The following is an 18,982-nucleotide window of genomic DNA, read 5'->3' as shown; positions in this document are numbered from 1 at the left end:
CCGGAGTTTAAACAATATTACGGAGGATGTTACTGATGATCAGTTACTAATCTACTCAGCTCACATTTGTGCACTGCAGCATGATATGAAAATATGATTTGCTGATCTTATCGAGATGGAGATCCCTACATGGCTGACTGACCCCTTTATCTCGTGCGCAGAAGAAATGGACATTTGACTTCAGGAAGAAATGATCGAGCTCCAAAAAGACACTGCAATGAAAATTCGGTTTTCGCAAATGAGTGAGCCCCTTTTTTGGATTCAAGCTGCCACCCACTGTTGTTTCCTGCTATTAAGCGAAGAGGCGAAGTGGTTTGCACGACCATTTCCTACCTCTTATTTGGTTGAGAAAGGATTCCGTGCTGTTGCCAGAATACAAGATAAGACCCGCAATCACATGGATGTTGTTCAGCGTGGTGACCTGAGATTGTTTTTGACAAAAATTGAAACATGTATATGATTTAGCAAGACAACATGAACCACAAGGATCGCACTGACTATTTTGCTATCACAGACTAAAATTTATACAGAGTGAGTCAAAAGTAGGCGGACAGTAAGAACAGTAATAAATAACATTTATTTTTTGTTGTATATAAAACATATTTCACAAAGGTTTTCCGTTTTCAGCACTGCAGTGAATTGCAAAAACAGACTTTGGTGATTTGGGGGTGTTGCATGATTTCAAGGATAAGAAGGGGGCATTGTATACAGAAAGGTTGAAAAACACTGCCATAGACGAATAAAGGAAAAGAAATGCCAAGGTTCTCAGCAACCTTTTCACTCTATGAATATTTTTAAACCTGGCTTTTGAAAATTACCTGGCAGTGAAATTATTTTTGAATCATGACATGAGTTACCTTTTGAAATTTTCCGTTTGTGTGTAGAAAGTTCTTTGTTATTAAAGAAAAGGTTTTGTTTTCTTTTTTCCCCCTTCCCCATTCTCTAACACTACCCACTCTTAGACGAGCTTCTAGAACAATCTCCCAGATTGTGGCCTTGTACCTTGATGGGGATGTCTCCTCCTTGCCTGAAAATAACCTTTCCAGAAAGTTCCAGCCTTTTCAGGTGAGCAACTCCTTTGTTTTTTTTTTGTTAATGATCTTTAATCAGAGAATCATTCTACACACAAATTCTGCACCAGCTTTGAAACAACTGCCAATTAGTCCCATAGCTGTTGAGGGTTCCTGTGGCACAGTGGTAATGTCCTTACCTCTGGACCAGTTGACCCAGGTTCACATCCCACCTACTCCAGAGGTGTCATAATATGTCTGAGCAGGTTGATGGAAAAGATAAATATTTTCATTTCTCAATTAGTTAACTAGTTTTCCTATCTAAATTAACTGCTGAATCTCTCTCCACAACCCATTGCATTCCAGATTATCTATATCAGAACCTAGAGTTCCAGTTATCTTTAACAGTGTCCCCTGTGGTACTGACCCTCTGAGAATGTTTTGCAAGAGCCAACCAACTGGCTGTGTTCTGTCCGGCTGAGCACAGTATTGGCTGGGCTATTCAGTGGCCACACCATTGAAGCTCAGCATAATCCTGCTCCAGCCAGACATGCACCAAGGTGTTCACAGGATTCTGATTGCTTTTAGTTCTGCATTTTTGACATTGTTCCTGGGGTCTTCAATGCTGAATCATTAGAGGAGCTCGGCAGGGCCCACGGTTTATCCAGTCATCACATGCAACGTTTGTTGCATTGTTGACTGGAAACAAAACAAATGAATAGGAGACGACCATTCAGCCCCTTGAGCCTGTTCTGCCTGTCAGTGAAACCATTGCTGATCTGTACCTCAAGACCAGCCACCCATCTTTAATGGTACCCTTACTGAATAAAAAGTTCCTGCAAGGACGATTAGTTTGTTCCTCAGCATCTGTACCCTTTTGGAGCGTCGAGTTCTAGATTTCCATGACTGCTTATTTCTTGGTTTTAGTCCTGAATCGCTGAGCTCTACTTTTCAGAGTATTGTACAGATCCCAATTGGAATACTGCATTCAGCTCACCCTAGTTCTGACTCTCCCACTAGAGGAAATAATTTCTCTCTCTTCCTGTCTGGTTGAATCCCTTTCAATTATTTTAATCACTTCAATTTAATCACTCCTCAAATATTTATCCCTGAGAGGCCTGAAGTTGCAACCTGTTCTCATAAATTAATACATGTCATCCTGTGAATGGTGAATCACTTGTGTATTCCCTCCAAGGCCTGAGATGCAGTGCCTAGATCTGAATCCAGTACCGGATCGAACCAAGGCTGTATACAGTTAAAGCAGTCCCTTTACATTTCTGATCCTTCAGATAAAGCACAGTATATTGTTTACAGTAAGCTGTTTGAAACTAAATAAATGAGAATGTCTGAAGCAACACTAACTTTACAGCAGCAGGAACACTGGGGGTGTTCCCTGTTCTGCAGAATGAGATGGTGCTAAATTCAGATTCGGACATTTCATCTCAATGGGCCTTCAGTCCTCCTGAGAGCTCTGTAGTTTATCCTTTGGGGAGTCTAGCACTAGGGGTCAGAGTCTCAGAATACGCAACCAGCCATATAGCCACAATCAGATCATGCCTTTTTTAGATTTAGATTAGATTTCCTACAGTGTGGAAAGAGGCCTTTTGGCCCAACAAGTCCACACCGACCCTCCGAGTAACCCACCCAGACCTATTTCCCTCTGACTGATGCACCTAACACTATGGGCAATTTAGTATGGCCATTTCACCTGACCTGCACATCTTTGGACTGTGGGAGGAAATCAGAGCACCCAGAGGAAACCCACGCAGACACTGGGAGAATGTGCAAACTCCACACAGTCAGTCGCCCGCGGCTGGAATCGAACCTGGGACCCTGGTGCTGTGAGGCAGCAGTGCTAACCACTGAGCCACCTTGCCGCCCCACATAGAAACTGGTCATTCATCAAAACGTCTTCATAGTCTGAGATAGAGAATACTTTTTCTAAGAGGCCATGATATGGAGGTGCCATGTTGGACTGGGGTGGGCAAAGTTTAAAATCAAACTAGCTGCTGGTGAAGGAGCAGCGCTCCGAAAGCTTGTACTTCCGAATAAACCTGTTGGACTATAACCTGGTGTTGTGTGATTTTCAACTTTTTCTGAGAGTCATGAGTGTTTGGAACATTGTTGTCCCACAAACGGCATGGTGGCAGTCGTTGATCATTTTAAAGACAGAGGTAGGTAACAAGAGGCAAAGGTTTTCAGGGCTGGGTGGGAATTGAGGCTGCAATCCGATCAGCCATGATATTTTTGAGTTCGTGCAGCAGGTTCTGAGGAGCTGAACAGCCTGCTCCTGCTCCCAATTCTTCTATCCTGTTAGAGGGTTGTGAATCTTTGGAATCCTTTTTGCAATAATGCTGTAGATGTTCAGTTGTTGCATATGTTTCAGTTTCTATTGACACCATACGGATTGCTGTGATTGAAGGAGGCAGCTTTTACCACCATCATCTCCAGGACAAGGGGGGATGGGCAGCAAATGCTGGCTTTGCCAGTGATGTTGATATAACATGAAATAATGATTTTTTTTTTAAAAACTAGATTTTTGGGCAGTGACTGAATCAAGGGACATGGGTGTAGGGCAAGAAAGCTGAGTTGCCGATGGATCAGCCTGTTCTGTTGAAAGTTGGAACAGTCTCAAATGGCCTTCCTGCTCCAGCTGTTACTTGCATTTCTATGTAGCTGTGCCATGCTGACCAGAATACTCAGGTTTGACCTTCTGTCAGTAATGAATCAGCTAATTTCAGCTGCGACAGTGATAGGAGCTAAATCAGGGAAGACAGCCGATAAACATAGGCTTTTCCAGTGAACTCTATCCGAAAAAATGTAGGGCACAACTTATTCAGCTAAATAGAGTCTAGATTAGAGTGGTGCTGGAAAAGCACAGCAGGTCAGGCAGCATCCGAGGAGCAGGAAAATCCTAGTCTGCTTGACATAGTGATGCTGAGGCTTGGGTGAACAACCTCACATTGTCTAAGGTACTGAGGTCTGATGCTGCCTAACAAAACTTTATTAGGGACTGAGTTGATGTTAGAAAAGTTCAGTTATGCCTCCCTCCCAAGCCCAGGCAAGGTTTATCCCACGTTGCATTGACTGACTTGGTTGGTGCACTGCCCTAGGTCTCTATACCAGTGACTCTGCAAACAGCAGGAGGTGGGTGAGAGAGGTTGATGAATCTCTGATTTTCAGTACTTCAAAGAACATAAACTGTAGGAGCAGGAATAGGCCGTTCCTCCTTTTGACCCAGTTCCACCTTTTGAGGTGATTGAAGCTAATCTTCTACTTCAGTACCATTTTCCTGCATTATCTTATCCCTTGATGTTTTTGATATGTAGAAATCTATTGTCTCAGCCTTAAACATATTCAGTCGCCTTCAGAGGTAAAGTGTTCCAAAGATTCACTACCCTCGGAGTGAAGCAATGTTTCCTCATCTCAATCCTAAATGGCTTTACCCCTTCTTCTGCCTGCCCTTGATTTGAAGCTCAGACATCTCCTTGATATCTCCCTGTTTTATCTTGCAGACTCACTCAGAAACTTAAGTAACAGAATTAGTTCATAACTCCACCTCTCGCTCCACCATCCGGATACACACTAATTCTATGGTTGAGCAGAATGTAACCAAGTACATTCCAGACCATTCCATTCAGTTTGGGTTGACAAACTGCCTAATGTGAGGTGCTAATATTCAACCTGACTTGGGGATGCCGTGGGATTGATCTGTTCTTGGAGAGAATCATTGTCGGGATGGAGCCCAGGGAGTTCTAACTGAGAAATGCCTGATGCTGATACAGGGCTCCTGAAATAAAAGGTGTTCCAGACTCAAACACATTCCTCCTTGAATAAAAAGCTCCAGTACCTCTGAATGCCTCAACTGAAGGCAACCTTCTATTTCCCCTACCATCGTCCGAAGCTCGACACAGTAGATTTATGATTGGAGACAGAAGTTATACAGAATTGAGAAATTGGAATGTTTCATTGTAATCTGTAAACTATGAAATTTTCTTTTTGTTTTCCAGTCACCGGATTCTCCGTGGCCACAAACTCAGCTGATTGCCCTTCTGCAGGCTGCTGTCTGCTCCCTGCCAAAGAATGTGAGTCTTAACCTGACCTAAAAGCAAAATTATCACCATCATTAGATGGTCTTTTCCTCCTTGGAGCTGGGGTTACCTTGGTCCATTTCAACCATTTTGATGAGGTGAACGGTTAAGGAGAGTCCACCAAACTAAGACTGTTTACAAGTTGGTACTCTTTGTTTTGCAGGATGCGTTGGTACATGAAACTATCACACTGATAATCACACTTGAGGTTGGGTTGAGTCATGCAAAGAAAGCTTTAGGATGGGTCTAGCCCTGTGGTGTACCTACCTTGAGAGAGTTTGATGGGAATTGTGTCGAACAAACTTTAATCTGTCTAGAACATATAATTGGGAGCATTGGAAACCGTGTAGAGGGCAGCACTGTGTCTTAGTAGTTAGCACTGGTGCCTTACAGTGCCAGGGCCATGGATTCAATTCCAGCCTTGGGTGACTGACTTTGTGGAGTTTACACATTCTCTCCCGATCTGCATGGGTTTCTGCCAGGGGGCTCCCAAAGGCCCAAGATGTGTCAGTTAGGTGGATTGGCCATGCTAAATTGTTCCATAGTTTCTAGCGTTGTGCAGGCTCAGTGGGTTAATTATGGTGAACAGGGATGGGGTGGGGGTAAGGGATACTCTTCAGAGGGTCGCTGCAGACCTGATGGGCCAAATGGCCTCTATCTGTACTGTAGGGATTCTATGATTCCAATCTGCATCTACTTAATCAGTGCTGCTCTCAACGCCAAGTGTGGCTATCAAATAAATATGTGTATATACACTGTAGTTAAGTTCTCATCTTAATGCTGAGTCCTTTCTTTTTGATAATAACATGAGAGAGGACAACTCTGAATGAGGTCTAGTTTCATTTCATAAATCTCAGATCACTAATCACTAAGTTACAGAAGCATTTTGTTTATTGCAGATAATAGTACCACAACAGGAGAGGTTGTTGGAACGACTAATGGAGCTAGCTTGCACCAGCGACCATCGATTCACTTACACGTCTGCTGCTAAATGCATTGCTGGCCTCATCAACAAATACCCTGCAGGTGAGAACAGGGTCTAGGTCAGCATTTCTTTTCACAGGCGAGAAGTAGCGATCTACATCAGCCCATTGCTCAATATTCTGCAGACAAGACTTTTATTTATTCACTCACAGGTGGCAAGCACCACTGGCAACCATTTCCTTATGAGTTATTTACACAACTGTCGGAGATTTGCTGGAAAGGTGATTTGAATGCTGTCACTATATTGGCACTTAATTCAAAATGTTCTCTGGCACACATCAGTTTAATTGAAAGCTGCATTCAGGTTGAAACTCAAGATCCTCTGTTGATCAAAAACAGGCCTTTAACCTCATAAGCTATAGCACCTATCTGCAGCAGCATCACTCGCTAGGCTACTATTTATTGTCTATTCCTAAATTGTCCTTGAGAAATAAAATCAGAAATTGCTGGAAAAGCTCAGCAGATTTAGCAGCTATGGAGAGAAATCAGTTAACGTTTCGGGTCATAGAGATTTACAGTCCAGAAACAGACTCTTTGGTCCAATTCTTCTGTGCCGACCAGATATCCTAAATTAATCTAGTCTCATTTGCCAGCATATCCCTCTAAACCCTTCCTATTCATGTACCCATCCAATGCCTTTTAAATGTTGTAATTGTACCAGGCTCCACTGCTGTCCACTGACCCTTCCTCAGAACTCCTTGAGAAAGTTGTGCTGAAACACTGCACTCCCTGTGCTATATGTTGACTCATAATACTGAGGGAGTTTAAGGATTTTGACCCAATGACACTGAAGGAATGGCAATATATTTCCAAGTCAGGATGGAGAGTGGCTTGGAGACAAACTTGCAAGTGGTGGTGGTGTTAAATATAGATTTGAGACGGCCCAGGGAATCCTTTGTGGACTCAACCTGTAAGCCTCTCTTGGTTTGTCCCGGAGATTGTACTCTTTGGTAGTCTGGAATAAAAAACCTCTTACAGGCAGATTAGTTTAATTTTAGTCATCTCCTTTATTTACTGATTACATCACTGTTACAACATAACACTGATACCTATAAGCTAAACGAACTAGGTTCTAATAACCGAGGAGAGTAGGGTACTTGCAGGCTACTCTGTTGTACTGTCACAAAGTGGTTTCCTTTATACAAAAAGTTTACAACAACACTGTATGTTCTTAATTAGATAACAGTGAAAGACAATAATTCGTAAGGAAGTGAAGTTAATTGACAGGTCTGTGTGCGCTTGACTGATCACTCCTATAGGCCCTGAGCCATTCATCAGGTGGGAAAAACAAATCCAGCTGAGTTAGGCATCTGCTGGCAAGATAAGGGCCTATCATAAAGAGGTACCAGTCTGAATTAATTGGAAGAGTTTGTAAGGTAACCTTGCACAGCTCGCATGTCAGATATCATTGTTTTACAAAATGTCTTCTTTGCAAGGAGGGCAAACTTTTGACCATAAAATAGCTTCCTGACAGATTGTGTCAGAATCTCTTCAATGTTAGGTTTAGAATAATTTTTAAACTAGGAGCAGACTCCTGATTTTTATCTTGAGCACAGAATCATTCTGTACCTGAGGCTGAGATGTTACCGTAAGGTTGTATTTAAACTGATTAATTAGCCTCAAACTAAACATGCTTTCTTTTCAGAGTTATGATTCAAATTCAAGTAAGACATAAGATCTGATTCGTTAGAATTGACAGTGGGGCAGTCATGGTCTATAAGAACAGCAAATAAGTTAAAGCTTCATCAATATTACCTTTTTACAGAGTTTGCATTTCATGACCAGTAATGGCTACTCAACATCATCATAAAGTCTCAAAATGCAATTAAATTCAGTCCATAGCAAGTAAGCACAAAGAGTTAATTTTCTACTAGCTTCAGTAGTCTCAGTATTAAAATGGTCTTTCTCTCTCTCTCTCTCATGTCCTTTTGAACTCTCAAGTCAGGGACTGTAACAGAAAATATGTTTTTCCCTCTAAGAATCCATTATAATTGATAGGACCTGACCATTAATTACAAGGCTTTTGATGATACCGAGATTCGTTTTCAGGTCAGAATCAAACACTGTCATTAGTTTCACAAGGGAACAGCCGTGAATGTTATCACTCGGTGTCCTGTTTACACAGATTCACTTATGTTAAGGCAAATGTTCTTAATTGCCGAGGAGCATGCTGATGAGAACAGATGTTTTTATCTTCTGCGTAACCTGGGTTTCCCCCTTTTTGTGGCCTGATCCTCCCTGCCTGTCAGCTTCTTTTCTAGTGTGCAGCAAATGTGTTCTATAATTCAACGTTACGTTTAGTCTAAATGGTTAAGGACAAGTTTTAAGGCTATAGACTTTCTCAGTGTTCCCATTTACCTGCTGCCCTTGTACTAAATGGTAGAAATTGTGGGTGTGATGAGTTGGTGCAGTGCATCCCAGCAACACTACACACTGCTGTCACTCTGCATTGGTGGTGAAGAGAGTGCTCGTCGTTGCTGGTGGATGGGTGCCAATCAAGCAGGCTGCCTGTGTGCTGTATGCTGTCAGGTCTCTGTGTTGTTGAAATTGTACTCATCCCAGCCACTGACATGTATTCCATCACATCCTGACTTGTAAATTGTAGACAGTGGACAGGTAGTGAATAAGTCAGTGTAGGATTCAGCCTTTGCCATTTATATAACACCTTGCCTTGTCATAAAAGGTAAAGGGAGACCATCAACAAACACCAACAGTTCATACCTCATTACCTGGTTGTTAAAAAATTGTTCTGGAAGATGGGGTCTCACTATTCTTTGCTATCTTGGTGGTGAACAGCACTATGTTGAGGTTTCTGAATTGGAAACTTTGTGTGCGCATGCATTTCTGTGTCACTGTGGTTCTAATATAATTTTCTGTGGCTGGATTTACAATAGGAAATTGCCTGTATAAACAATCATTTTGTAACCACGCTCCCTCTAGTGGAGTCGCTGCAGCAAAGCCACTCGCAGTGGATAAATAACACAGGCACTTTCAGATGAATGTGGACATGAGAACTTGCAATGGAAGTGAGGGCAGAGTGAATTACTTCAAGTCAGGGATTATGACATGTGACCACCCCTTGACTAACGCTGCTTCACATAAACACTATATTTATTTGTGACTCAAGATTCAGCACCTGCTTTCCTTTCTCTGATATCCTGAAGTTCTGCTGACAGTTAGCGAATGGGGATTGATTGTCCTGGAAACTCTCAGCAAGAGGAGTGATGGAGCACAAGGCCTGCTGTAGGAAAGATGTTGTGAAACTTGAAAGGGTTGAGAGAAAATTTGTAAGGATGTTGCCAGAGCTAGAAGGTTTGAGCTATAAGGAGAGGCTGGATAGGCTGGGGCTACTTTTCCTGGAGTGTCAGCTGACCTTTTAAAAACCTTATTGAGGTTTATAAAATCATGAGGGCATGGATAGGGTAAATAGACAAGGTCTTTTCCCTGGGATGGGGAAGTCTAGAACTAGAGGGCATAGGTTTAGGGTGAGAGGGAAAAGATTTAAAAGTGACCTACACGGCAACTTTTTCACACAGGGTGGTACGTGTATGGAATGAGCTGCCAGAGGAAGGGGTGGAGGCTGGTACAATTACAACATTTAAAAGGCATCTGGCTGGGTATTTGAATAGGAAAGGTTTAGAAGGATGTGGGCCAAATGCTGGCAACTGGGACTTGATTTATTTAGGATATTTGATCGGCATGGACGAGTTGGGCAGAAGGGTCTGTTTCTGTGCTGTATATCTCTGTGCTCTAATTAATAAGCTTTGCCCAATTGGGTATCCATATCGGACTTTATCCATAAGGATAAAGGGTAGCATAGTTCAAACAGACATGTGGTGAAATTACTTCTCAAAGTGTCATGAATCTGTGGAATACAATGCAGTGGATGCCAGGACATTGAGAAGATCTAAGCAGGAGATAGACAGGTTTTTCAATGAGTGGAAATGTTATGGAAAGCAGCCAGAAAAGATGGAATCAAGGCTGAGATGAGATCAGCCACAATCGTATTGAATGGTGAAGCAGGCTCGAGGGCCTGGATTGCCTACTCCTACTCCGAGTTGGTTATGTTCTAAAAATAATTTTTGAGAGCCAACTTTAGCTTCCTCTCTCTGTTTTTTTTAACCACTTCCACTTGCAGGAGCCTCAGCTCAGGTTGTGCAGGACAGTCCTGTGATTAATCCTTTCCCTGTGTGTGTTTGTAGGTGAACAGTTGGACTCTGTTCTCCAGGATGTGTTGAAAAAGATTGACAGTGGGCTGGAGAGGAATGCTGGAGTTTGTGCACAGGCTACTAGCAGGACCCGAGTTTTCACCTTACTGCTGTGGGTAAGGAATTTATACGCCAATAGTTATACTTATTCGATTTTTGAGAAATGTGTATTTATACAGAGCCTTTCATGAACTAAAAGACTAATTGTAGTCCCTTTTGGAATGTACGTTTGGCCAGTTTGTGCACAACTACCTCCTGCTATCAGCAATATGATAATTACCAATTATTTTTCCCTCTAGTGATTCTTGACGGATGACCAGGCCATGGGAGAACACCCTTGTTCCTGGTCAGAATAGTAGCTGTGGATCCTCTTCCTCCTTAAGAGAGGACAGACAGGACCTTGCTTCCATGACTCATTTTATTTCACAGCACCACTGATGGTGCAGTCTTTCTTCAGAACCAGCACCGAGTATCACCCTGGATTCTGTGCTAGAACCTCTGGTGTGAGAGTCGAACTCGCCAACATCTGACTCAAACAGCTACTCCCGACTAAAGCAGAGGCATTATACAGCAAATGTATCCAAGAGCACAGGCACTTCTTCAACTTCTCTCAAAATCCTTGGGTAGAGGAGCGCTGGGGAAGTCGGCCAGAATTTCTGCTCCCAGATGCTATCCAGTAACTCAGTGTAGCAGTTCAAAACTTACAATAAGACTTAACAGGAACTGTAGTGAGTGCAGGATCTTGTAAGACTTTGAAGAGGGTAATGTATACTGAAATGTTTAGCAGTTGGGGTAATGCGCATAAGTAAGTGGCTGGTTCAGAGACCTGACACATGTGTCCAAACAGCCTTTTCGTCTGTGTTGCAAGTTTGAGATTCAGTTCCTCTTTTTATTTGCCAGTAGCACTCCTTCATTCTCTAGTCTTTCCTGGCAGGCTGCATCGTATGTTAATTACCCACTGTTATATGAATAATGGCCCTGAAGGGGTTAATATTCATGTTATAAGGCTCCTTCCATCCTACTGATGCCACACAGTGTGGGTGGAGACAAGGCATTCTACTCTGGATTCTCCTAAGAATAAATGCAATATTTGCATTTGTTTCATTTCAAAAGTGCTAGATTACAAGAGCTGTGATGTAGTGCTGAGGCTGTATAAGGCTAAGATCAGACCACATTTGGAGTTTTGGGAGAGGTTTTGAGCTCCTTAATTGGGAAAGTGTGTGCTGGGCTTGGACAGGGTCCAGAGGAGGTTCACAAAAGTGAAGGGCTTGTCATATGAGGAGCAGTTGAGGACTCTGGGTGTGTACTCAATGAAGAGTATAGAATTGGGGAGGGGGTATCTGATTGAAACTTGCAAAATACTGAGAGGCCTGGAGAGAATGGATGTGGAGAAGATGTTTTCACTGGATGGAGTGACTGGGATCGAAGGGCACAGCCTCAGAGTGAAGTGACAACCCTTTTAAAACTGAAGAGAGATTTATGGAAATCATTACCACAGAAGGTAGTGGAGGCCAAGTCATTGAGTCTATTTAAAACAGAGGTAGATAGATTCTAGATTAGTCAGGGGATCAAGGGTGACAGGCAGGAGAGTGGATCTGAGAAATACAATGGCGTAGCAGACTCAATGGGCCAACTGGTCTAAATCTGCTCCTATATCTGAGGATCTTATGGTCTTACTGTAGTTTTTGGAGGAAGCAGATACAGCTGTACCATCCGCTAAGGTCCAAGTAAAGATGCCTGACCAAATGTCACTGTGTTTAATGCTATCATGCAGTGGTATCTTGTTATCTAAAAACAGAGCCTCTTCTGTTCACATTGTCCTCCACCACTAATCTCTAAGTAGGCCCCAGACAAAGCAAAGACAAAGGAAGACTGGTGGCAGTGAACTACCTCAAACAATCCTGACTCAGTACCACTGAGTTTAGGTGGCACATGCAGCCAGGTACCAGGAGTGGTCATTTGGGAGAATTTCCTACTGCCAACATTCCAGGGATTACGTTCCACTGAACAGAAACTGAACTAGACCAGTCACATAAGTAGGTCAAAGTAAAGTTACCAAAGTCCTGCCAAACCAGAGTGCTGCTTGCTCATTAGAGAGAGAGATGACTGGTGGTGGTTTAACCAAAGGGCCATCACACCTCAGGAGCGGTTAAGAAGGAGACTTCTTCATGGTAAGCTCAGCTGGCATATGAATTGAACCCATGCTGTAAGCATCACTCTGCATTATAAACCAACATCCAGCCAACTGAGCTAACTGATCCACAGTAAATAAATGCTGAGGCTACAAGAACAGGTCAGAGATTGGACCTGACCACCCAAATCCTGATAGGAGTGTGATAGAATACTCCCCACTTGCCTGCGTGAATACAGCTGCAACTACACTCACACAAACTTCCAAGACAAAGCAGCCTGCTTGATATGCATCATCGTCATCTCAAACATTCACTCCCTCCATCAGTGACCCACAGTGACAGCAGTGTGTACTACCAACAAGATGAATTGCAGCAAACTCACTGAGGCTCCATGGACATCATTGTTCAAGCTCATGATCTTTACCATCTGGAAGGACAAGCAGGTACATGGGAAAACTACTACCTGCAAGATCCCCTCCAAACCACTCACCATCCTGACTTGGAAATACATTATCATCCCTTCATTGTCGCTGGGTCAGAATGCTGGAACTCGCTCCCTTTCGGCACCTTGGGTCTACCTACACGATATGGGCTGCAGTGGTTCAAGAAGACAGCTCCCACCACCTTCTCCAGGGCAACGGGGAACCGGCAATAAATGCTGATCCAACCAGCGAAGCCCAAATCTCATGAATGAAAGATTTTTTTTTAATGTGAAATAATTAGCTTTAAGCCATCTGCTCACGTTGAAAGTTTAATGGCCTTGTGTCAGTGTGGATGTGTTGATGCTTTCAAATGATGTTGCTGACCACCTTGGGATGTGAATTGAGGCAGTGTTCTGCTGTGTCTAACAATCTCCTCCTCTTGTATTATTTCCCTAGTTAACAAAATCACTTGTGCTGCGCTATCACTCTCTTGCTGCCACATTGACTGACAAGGTAAGAGATTTCTCTGATCTGGTGCACACCATGCAGCTTGTTTTCTTTCTGATCTCTCCAAATCTGCCTGTTTCCATTCCCCATCGCACTCACTTCAATCTCCCCTTTCTCCTCAGCTGATACAGCTGCTCACTGACCCCGATCTGGGAACTGAGGCAGCGGACGGATTCTCCGTCTTGGTCAGTGACTCCTCGGATGTCCTGAACAAGGCCACTCACGCCGACATTCGCATCATGTACCGGCAGCGATTCTTCACCGAGAACGTCCCCAAACTGGTCCAGGGCTTCCACTCAGCCAGTGAAGGTGATCCATGTCTGCAGTTGCAATTGGAATGGGGATTCTGGAGCAAAGGAAGGCGTAGTGGGTTAATTGGCAAATGAGAGAAAAGGACAGGCCGTTGTTTGCGGTAGGACCAACAATCAAGGCTGGGGGGGGTTCTACCAGACCACCGGACAGCAGCACCCTGGGAAATTCAGTCCCTATCCTGGAGCATTCAGACTCCATCCTGAGAGTCACCAGCTTCAGGAGTGTGTGCACATTTTTCACAAAAGGAAATGGAGAATTAAATGGTTAGAATTTGCTACCGGTCTGCAAGAGCAGTGTTTAGTATAATTGTAGTTTGTCTCTGAAGTATGGGTTGTAACTGGAGGCAGGATTTTTGAGCTGTCTAATTCCAGAGTGAAATATGTTAGTTACAGAGCTGTCGTGGGGTAGGATTACAGGAGAATTAGTCGCAATCTCCATTGGTAATTGTTTCCTGTTAAACGAGCGCATGCTGATGCCAACACTGGCATTTTCACCCTGACAGTGGTATAGTGACATTGATATATTCCCTCTAACCCTGGGACAATGGGCTTGCTTTGTTACAGATAATAAGTCGAACTACCTGAAGGCACTTTCTCACGTGTTGAACAGTCTTCCGAAGCAGGTCCTGATGACAGAGCTCCCGTCGGTCAGTAAAAGCATTTTTCACCCTTTGGGCTTTGTGCCTTTTATAGAATCTGGGCAACTTCATCATGTTAGTCATCTCTTCACTTCTGTATGTGCTTTTGTTTTAATTATTCACGGAATAAGAGCATTGCTGGCTCGGCCAGCATTTATTGCCCATCCCTAATTGCACAGAGGGCACTTAAGAGTCAATCATATTACTGGAGGTTGTGATTCTGTGTAATATGGCATTCCTGACTTTAACCCTCTCTATCTCTTTTCACTTGACCCTTTGATATAAATCAGCATCAACAACTTCTGACTGGTACAGCAGTGAGAATGTGTGATTGGTGCTGGTTCATACCAAAGGGGGGGGTGGTACGCGATTGGTGCTGGCTCGTATTAAGGGGAGCATGTGATTGGTGCTGGCTCATATTGAGGGATGTGTCATCCTTGTGATGTAGTGGTAGTGTCCCAACCTTTGAGCCAGGAGGCCTACATTCAAATCTCATCTGCTCTGGAGGTGTGCAGTAATATCTTTGAACAGGTGAATTAGAAAATACCTCTATTAATAGGCACGTAATGGGTACCAGTCTATATCAGCCAAGCATTTGATTTGTGCCGGGTTTAACCATTGCTCCTTTTCCTTCACCAGCTGCTGACTCTGTTGTTGGAGGCTTTGTCGTGCTCAGACCAGGTGGTCCAGTTGTCCACACTGGGCTGTTTGCATCCTCTTTTGCTGGACGCCACTCAGACCATGAGCTTGCATGTAGATACTTTAGTGAACAAATTGCTCAATCTGACTTCCAGCCCTGCCATGGTACGTATAGACAGTTGGAGCACTGTGACTGTGACCAAGGACTTTCATCATTTAATTATCAGATCTAACTTGTGCAATCTTTTCTTACTTACTCAGGAACAGAAACCTGACGTTCTTGAGGTGAAGGGCATTTTTTTTTATACTTTTATTGTGTTCTGAAGCCTTTATAGTCATAAATTTTATTAGCCTGTGGTACATTCAGATTCATTGGTGATTTGACCATTTAAGACAAATTTCTTTTGAGTGGAGAGAATTTGTGGAATTCATTGCTAAAGAGGGCTGTCGATGCTGGGTCATGAAGTATATTCAAGGCTGACAAACTCAAATTTTTAATCATTAAGGGACTCGAGAGTTATGGGGAAAAGGTAGGCAAGTGGCGTTGAGGATCATTAGATCATCCATGATCTCATTGTCTGGCAAAGCAGACCTGTTCAACTGAATGGTCTGCTTCTGTTCCTGCAGCGTGCGGATCCATTGCAACAACTTGTATTTTTATAATGACTTTAAAATAATGTAACTTTTCAAGGTTATGTTCGTCAGGAGATTGGCAAGAAAAAGTATTTTACAAGTGGTACCTTTTGAGCTGACTTACTTACATGTGCAATTGTTGCTTAGGATACCTCTGTGTGTTAAATTGTACAGTGCACGCAGTCACTCAATCCATCATGCCTGTGCCCATTCTTTGAAAAATCTGTTCAGTTAGTTCCTCTCTGCTCCTTCCCCATAATCCTGACATATTTATGTTTTTACTTATTCACCCAATTCCCTTTTGAAGGTTACCACTGAATCAACTTCCACTGCCCATTCGGGCAGCAAGTTCCAGATCACACCGAGCTGTGTGAAAGCAGCTGCTCTTATTTTGCATCTGATTCTCGTGGCCATTATCTTAAACTCCAGAAAGTGTTTTCTGTCTGTCTTGGATCACAAGTGGTCCTTCGGATTCCATTAAATGTAGTTAAGAGAAGATTCGACAACAGCAGTTTGCTTAAACGTTTAATAAGTAATAATATTTTTAAAATGGAAAAGAAAGGAAGAGAGAGCAATGGGCCTCACTCCCTTCAGCCCATCGGGGACCCCTCAATCAATGGCCAGTCCTGGAGGCTAAGGTTTGTTCCCAGCAACATTTATGATCCCGATCCAAGGGGAAGTTCAGTGACTCAGAACGAAACTCTCTCTCTTATATGGTTTAACAAGGAGCTAGTACAGAAAACAAGTTTGATTCAGCACATAGAGGAATGTTCACAGGACTCATTCAAGGTCACACAGTAGTCGAATATCATCAGTAATCCTAGTCCATCCTGTACACTGTGTTCATTCAGTGCATCCGATTGAGGCCTCACTTGCTGGTTTCGTCTTTTCGATTCGCTTTGTGCTCCGTTTAAGATAGAGTCCAAATAGTAATGCCCTTAGTGATAATGATGATGCAATCACTTATCAGTGTTGTGTCGGAAAGGTGTGCCTCTCTTTTGATGCTAATTTGCCTGTGTTTCAATTGCAGAAAGTCCGTATTGCATCCTTACAGTGCATGCATGCACTGACTAAGCTGCCACCACATGTGGTAAGATTTATACAATTAATCATCTATGGTGTTGTCCATTAGATTTGTGTTTACCCAGACATCTGTCGTGTAATTATTTCTTCAAGATCCAGTTACTTTATTTGAGGAAGTAAAATTAACGGACATTTTGTGCACAACATAATGTCACGTACCAATGAAATTGGTGGTGTGTTGTGTTTTTTTTTCTGTTTTTGGTGCTGATTGAGTTGGGATTCCCTGTTGCTTCTCTAAGTAATTCCACAAAGTCTCAGTTAATGCCTCACTTAAAGGTCAGTGCCAACAACAGGGCTGCACTTCCTCAATTGTGCTGCCATATTGATAAAGGAACGTAATCTGATGCTGTGTGTATTTGGTGTGGTACACTCATAACTGGATGTGATCTCCAAGTCTATCACTGTGCCAATTCATTACTTTTTTTAAAGAATATGTTGTCTGTTAAAATATAAATAAACAGTGACTTCAACCTGTCCCACACAAGTATGATCTGAGCAGTGAGCATCAAATAGATTCACTCCCACCCCAGATGACCTCATGAGAGAAAGAGATTCAAATCCTATACCCTTATGGGATTGAAACTAGTCCAGATCCATTTGTTCCTGATTAACGTTACATATTACCTCCTGTACAAAGTGATCTCTCTAACCAGAAACAGGTCTAGTTGTCACTGGAAGGGATTCAGTGAAGTTCACAGTGAAGTTCACAAGGCAGTAGCCTGATTCTGGAGTTTTCAAGGATCTCTGGGAAAGATTGCTAACTTAGTTCCAGTTCTGTATAACCTGAGATCGTGCTCCCGGGTCCTCTCTGAACTATTTGTTTGAAACATACTGGCTACTAAGCACAAATTCAATTTTATCCCTCCTTAATCTTTGAAATATTGGCCTGATCGCAAGGACTTCTATTTTTCTCAAAGGGGTGGGGTCCATATCTTGATAACTGAAAGCTTCAATCTGGTTATTAACCTTGCTTGCATGTTTTTTTTGCCCTCTCCATGACACTATACCGAATTGAAGTGTAATTGTTTCCATCGTACCTGTGTTGGATGGCAATTCCTTTGGCTACGCATCAGAGCACCAGAAATATGTTTGCAAGGATTTTGCCTGTTCAGTATTTCTGCCAAGTTTGTGTGTGCATTCTCTTAAAATATTGATGAGCATAGTTGTGATGCATGTGTCGGAAAATTGAATGGAATCCTGCCGTTTCCATCCATTGTTGGACCCTGTGAAAGCCATGTTTGTAAATAACATGTAAAATTTGCCTTAATTTTACAGATCCTGCCCCACAAATCCCGGGTAATCCAAGCCCTGGCTAAACCCTTAGATGACAAGAAGCGACTGGTGAGGAAGGAAGCAGTCAGAGCTCGGGGAGAATGGTATGTGTGAGCTTTTTACAAGGCGATTGGGTAAAGGGGGAAGAGGCTGTGCAGTGCAGTGCCAGTTGCATTCATTTATCACAGCCACAAAAACGTTACGATGGGCCACCGTGTGTTGGAAGGCTTGAAAACATTATGGATTCTAATTCCTGGTAACCTCATGTGCTTTGGAGGTGAAAGGAAGCTTTCAACAGCTCTCCCTCTGTCCCTTCTACTCAACTCATTCCCCCAGTACTGTAAACTATATTATTCAAATCAGTAATACCTTTGTAAATTTGCTGTCCACCCTGTGACTAGGTTCAGCTACCTCCCCAGAAGGCAGGAACTAAGCCAAGATGCTTGTGTCTATGATCAATCTCACACACTTAATTAAAACTAGAAACCCAGTTGGAGATCTGCCGAAATAGAGACCTTCATGGTTGGAGAGAGATGAAGAACATTTCCAGCATCAAAACTTGCCCATGCCTCATGCTGTCCATGTCATCACAAACAGAAACTTCCTACTCCACTCCATCACCACAGCCAAGTAACCTCCTTGGAGACGCAAAACAATATCAGGCAGTAAAGAAAATTTACTTCTGGAAAATTGCTGTCTGACCTGTCAGGACCAGAACCAGTCCAGGCGATCTCTAAGTGTTATGTTAAGATGCTTGCTTTCCATATGATATAATTTCTACTCCAGTCCAGGCCCCTCTAAAGGTAAAAGAAAGTCAGTTATTCCATCTGATAACAGAGATTAGAATTGGGACCAGCCTGGACTTCAAGGCTGCAGTGTCCGGTCTCTCAGGACTGAAGTTCCCAGTGTTGATCCTGGTCTATGCTGATCAGCTTAACACTGAGAAAATAGTTTGTTTGGTGTATAATTGCTGATGTCTAATATGATTTTCACATTCTGGTGTGATTCTGCACTCTGCATTTCTGTCTTTAACAAATGTGAAGTATTTTTTG

General features: G+C 42.9%; 1 protein-coding gene across 3 annotated transcripts in view; it reads left to right on the top strand.

Annotated features, from left to right (window-relative positions):
- mms19 (MMS19 homolog, cytosolic iron-sulfur assembly component) overlaps positions 1-18,982 on the top strand; it is a 66,645-nt gene that overhangs the window by 47,403 nt on the left and 260 nt on the right. For all 3 annotated transcript variants that reach the window (XM_043712978.1, XM_043712980.1, XM_043712981.1), the window contains 10 exons: positions 963-1,065; positions 5,021-5,095; positions 6,001-6,127; positions 10,288-10,409; positions 13,304-13,360; positions 13,477-13,663; positions 14,230-14,312; positions 14,943-15,107; positions 16,606-16,665; positions 17,934-18,034. In XM_043712978.1, the coding sequence (XP_043568913.1) occupies positions 963-1,065; positions 5,021-5,095; positions 6,001-6,127; positions 10,288-10,409; positions 13,304-13,360; positions 13,477-13,663; positions 14,230-14,312; positions 14,943-15,107; positions 16,606-16,665; positions 17,934-18,034 (1,080 nt within the window). The remainder of the gene's footprint in view (positions 1-962; positions 1,066-5,020; positions 5,096-6,000; positions 6,128-10,287; positions 10,410-13,303; positions 13,361-13,476; positions 13,664-14,229; positions 14,313-14,942; positions 15,108-16,605; positions 16,666-17,933; positions 18,035-18,982) is intronic.

Source organism: Chiloscyllium plagiosum, chromosome 22 (genome assembly GCF_004010195.1).
Source record: "Chiloscyllium plagiosum isolate BGI_BamShark_2017 chromosome 22, ASM401019v2, whole genome shotgun sequence".
Taxonomy (NCBI): domain Eukaryota; kingdom Metazoa; phylum Chordata; class Chondrichthyes; order Orectolobiformes; family Hemiscylliidae; genus Chiloscyllium; species Chiloscyllium plagiosum.
The sequence above is the reverse complement of the archived record's forward strand: the minus strand, read 5'-3'. Positions and strand labels throughout refer to the sequence as shown.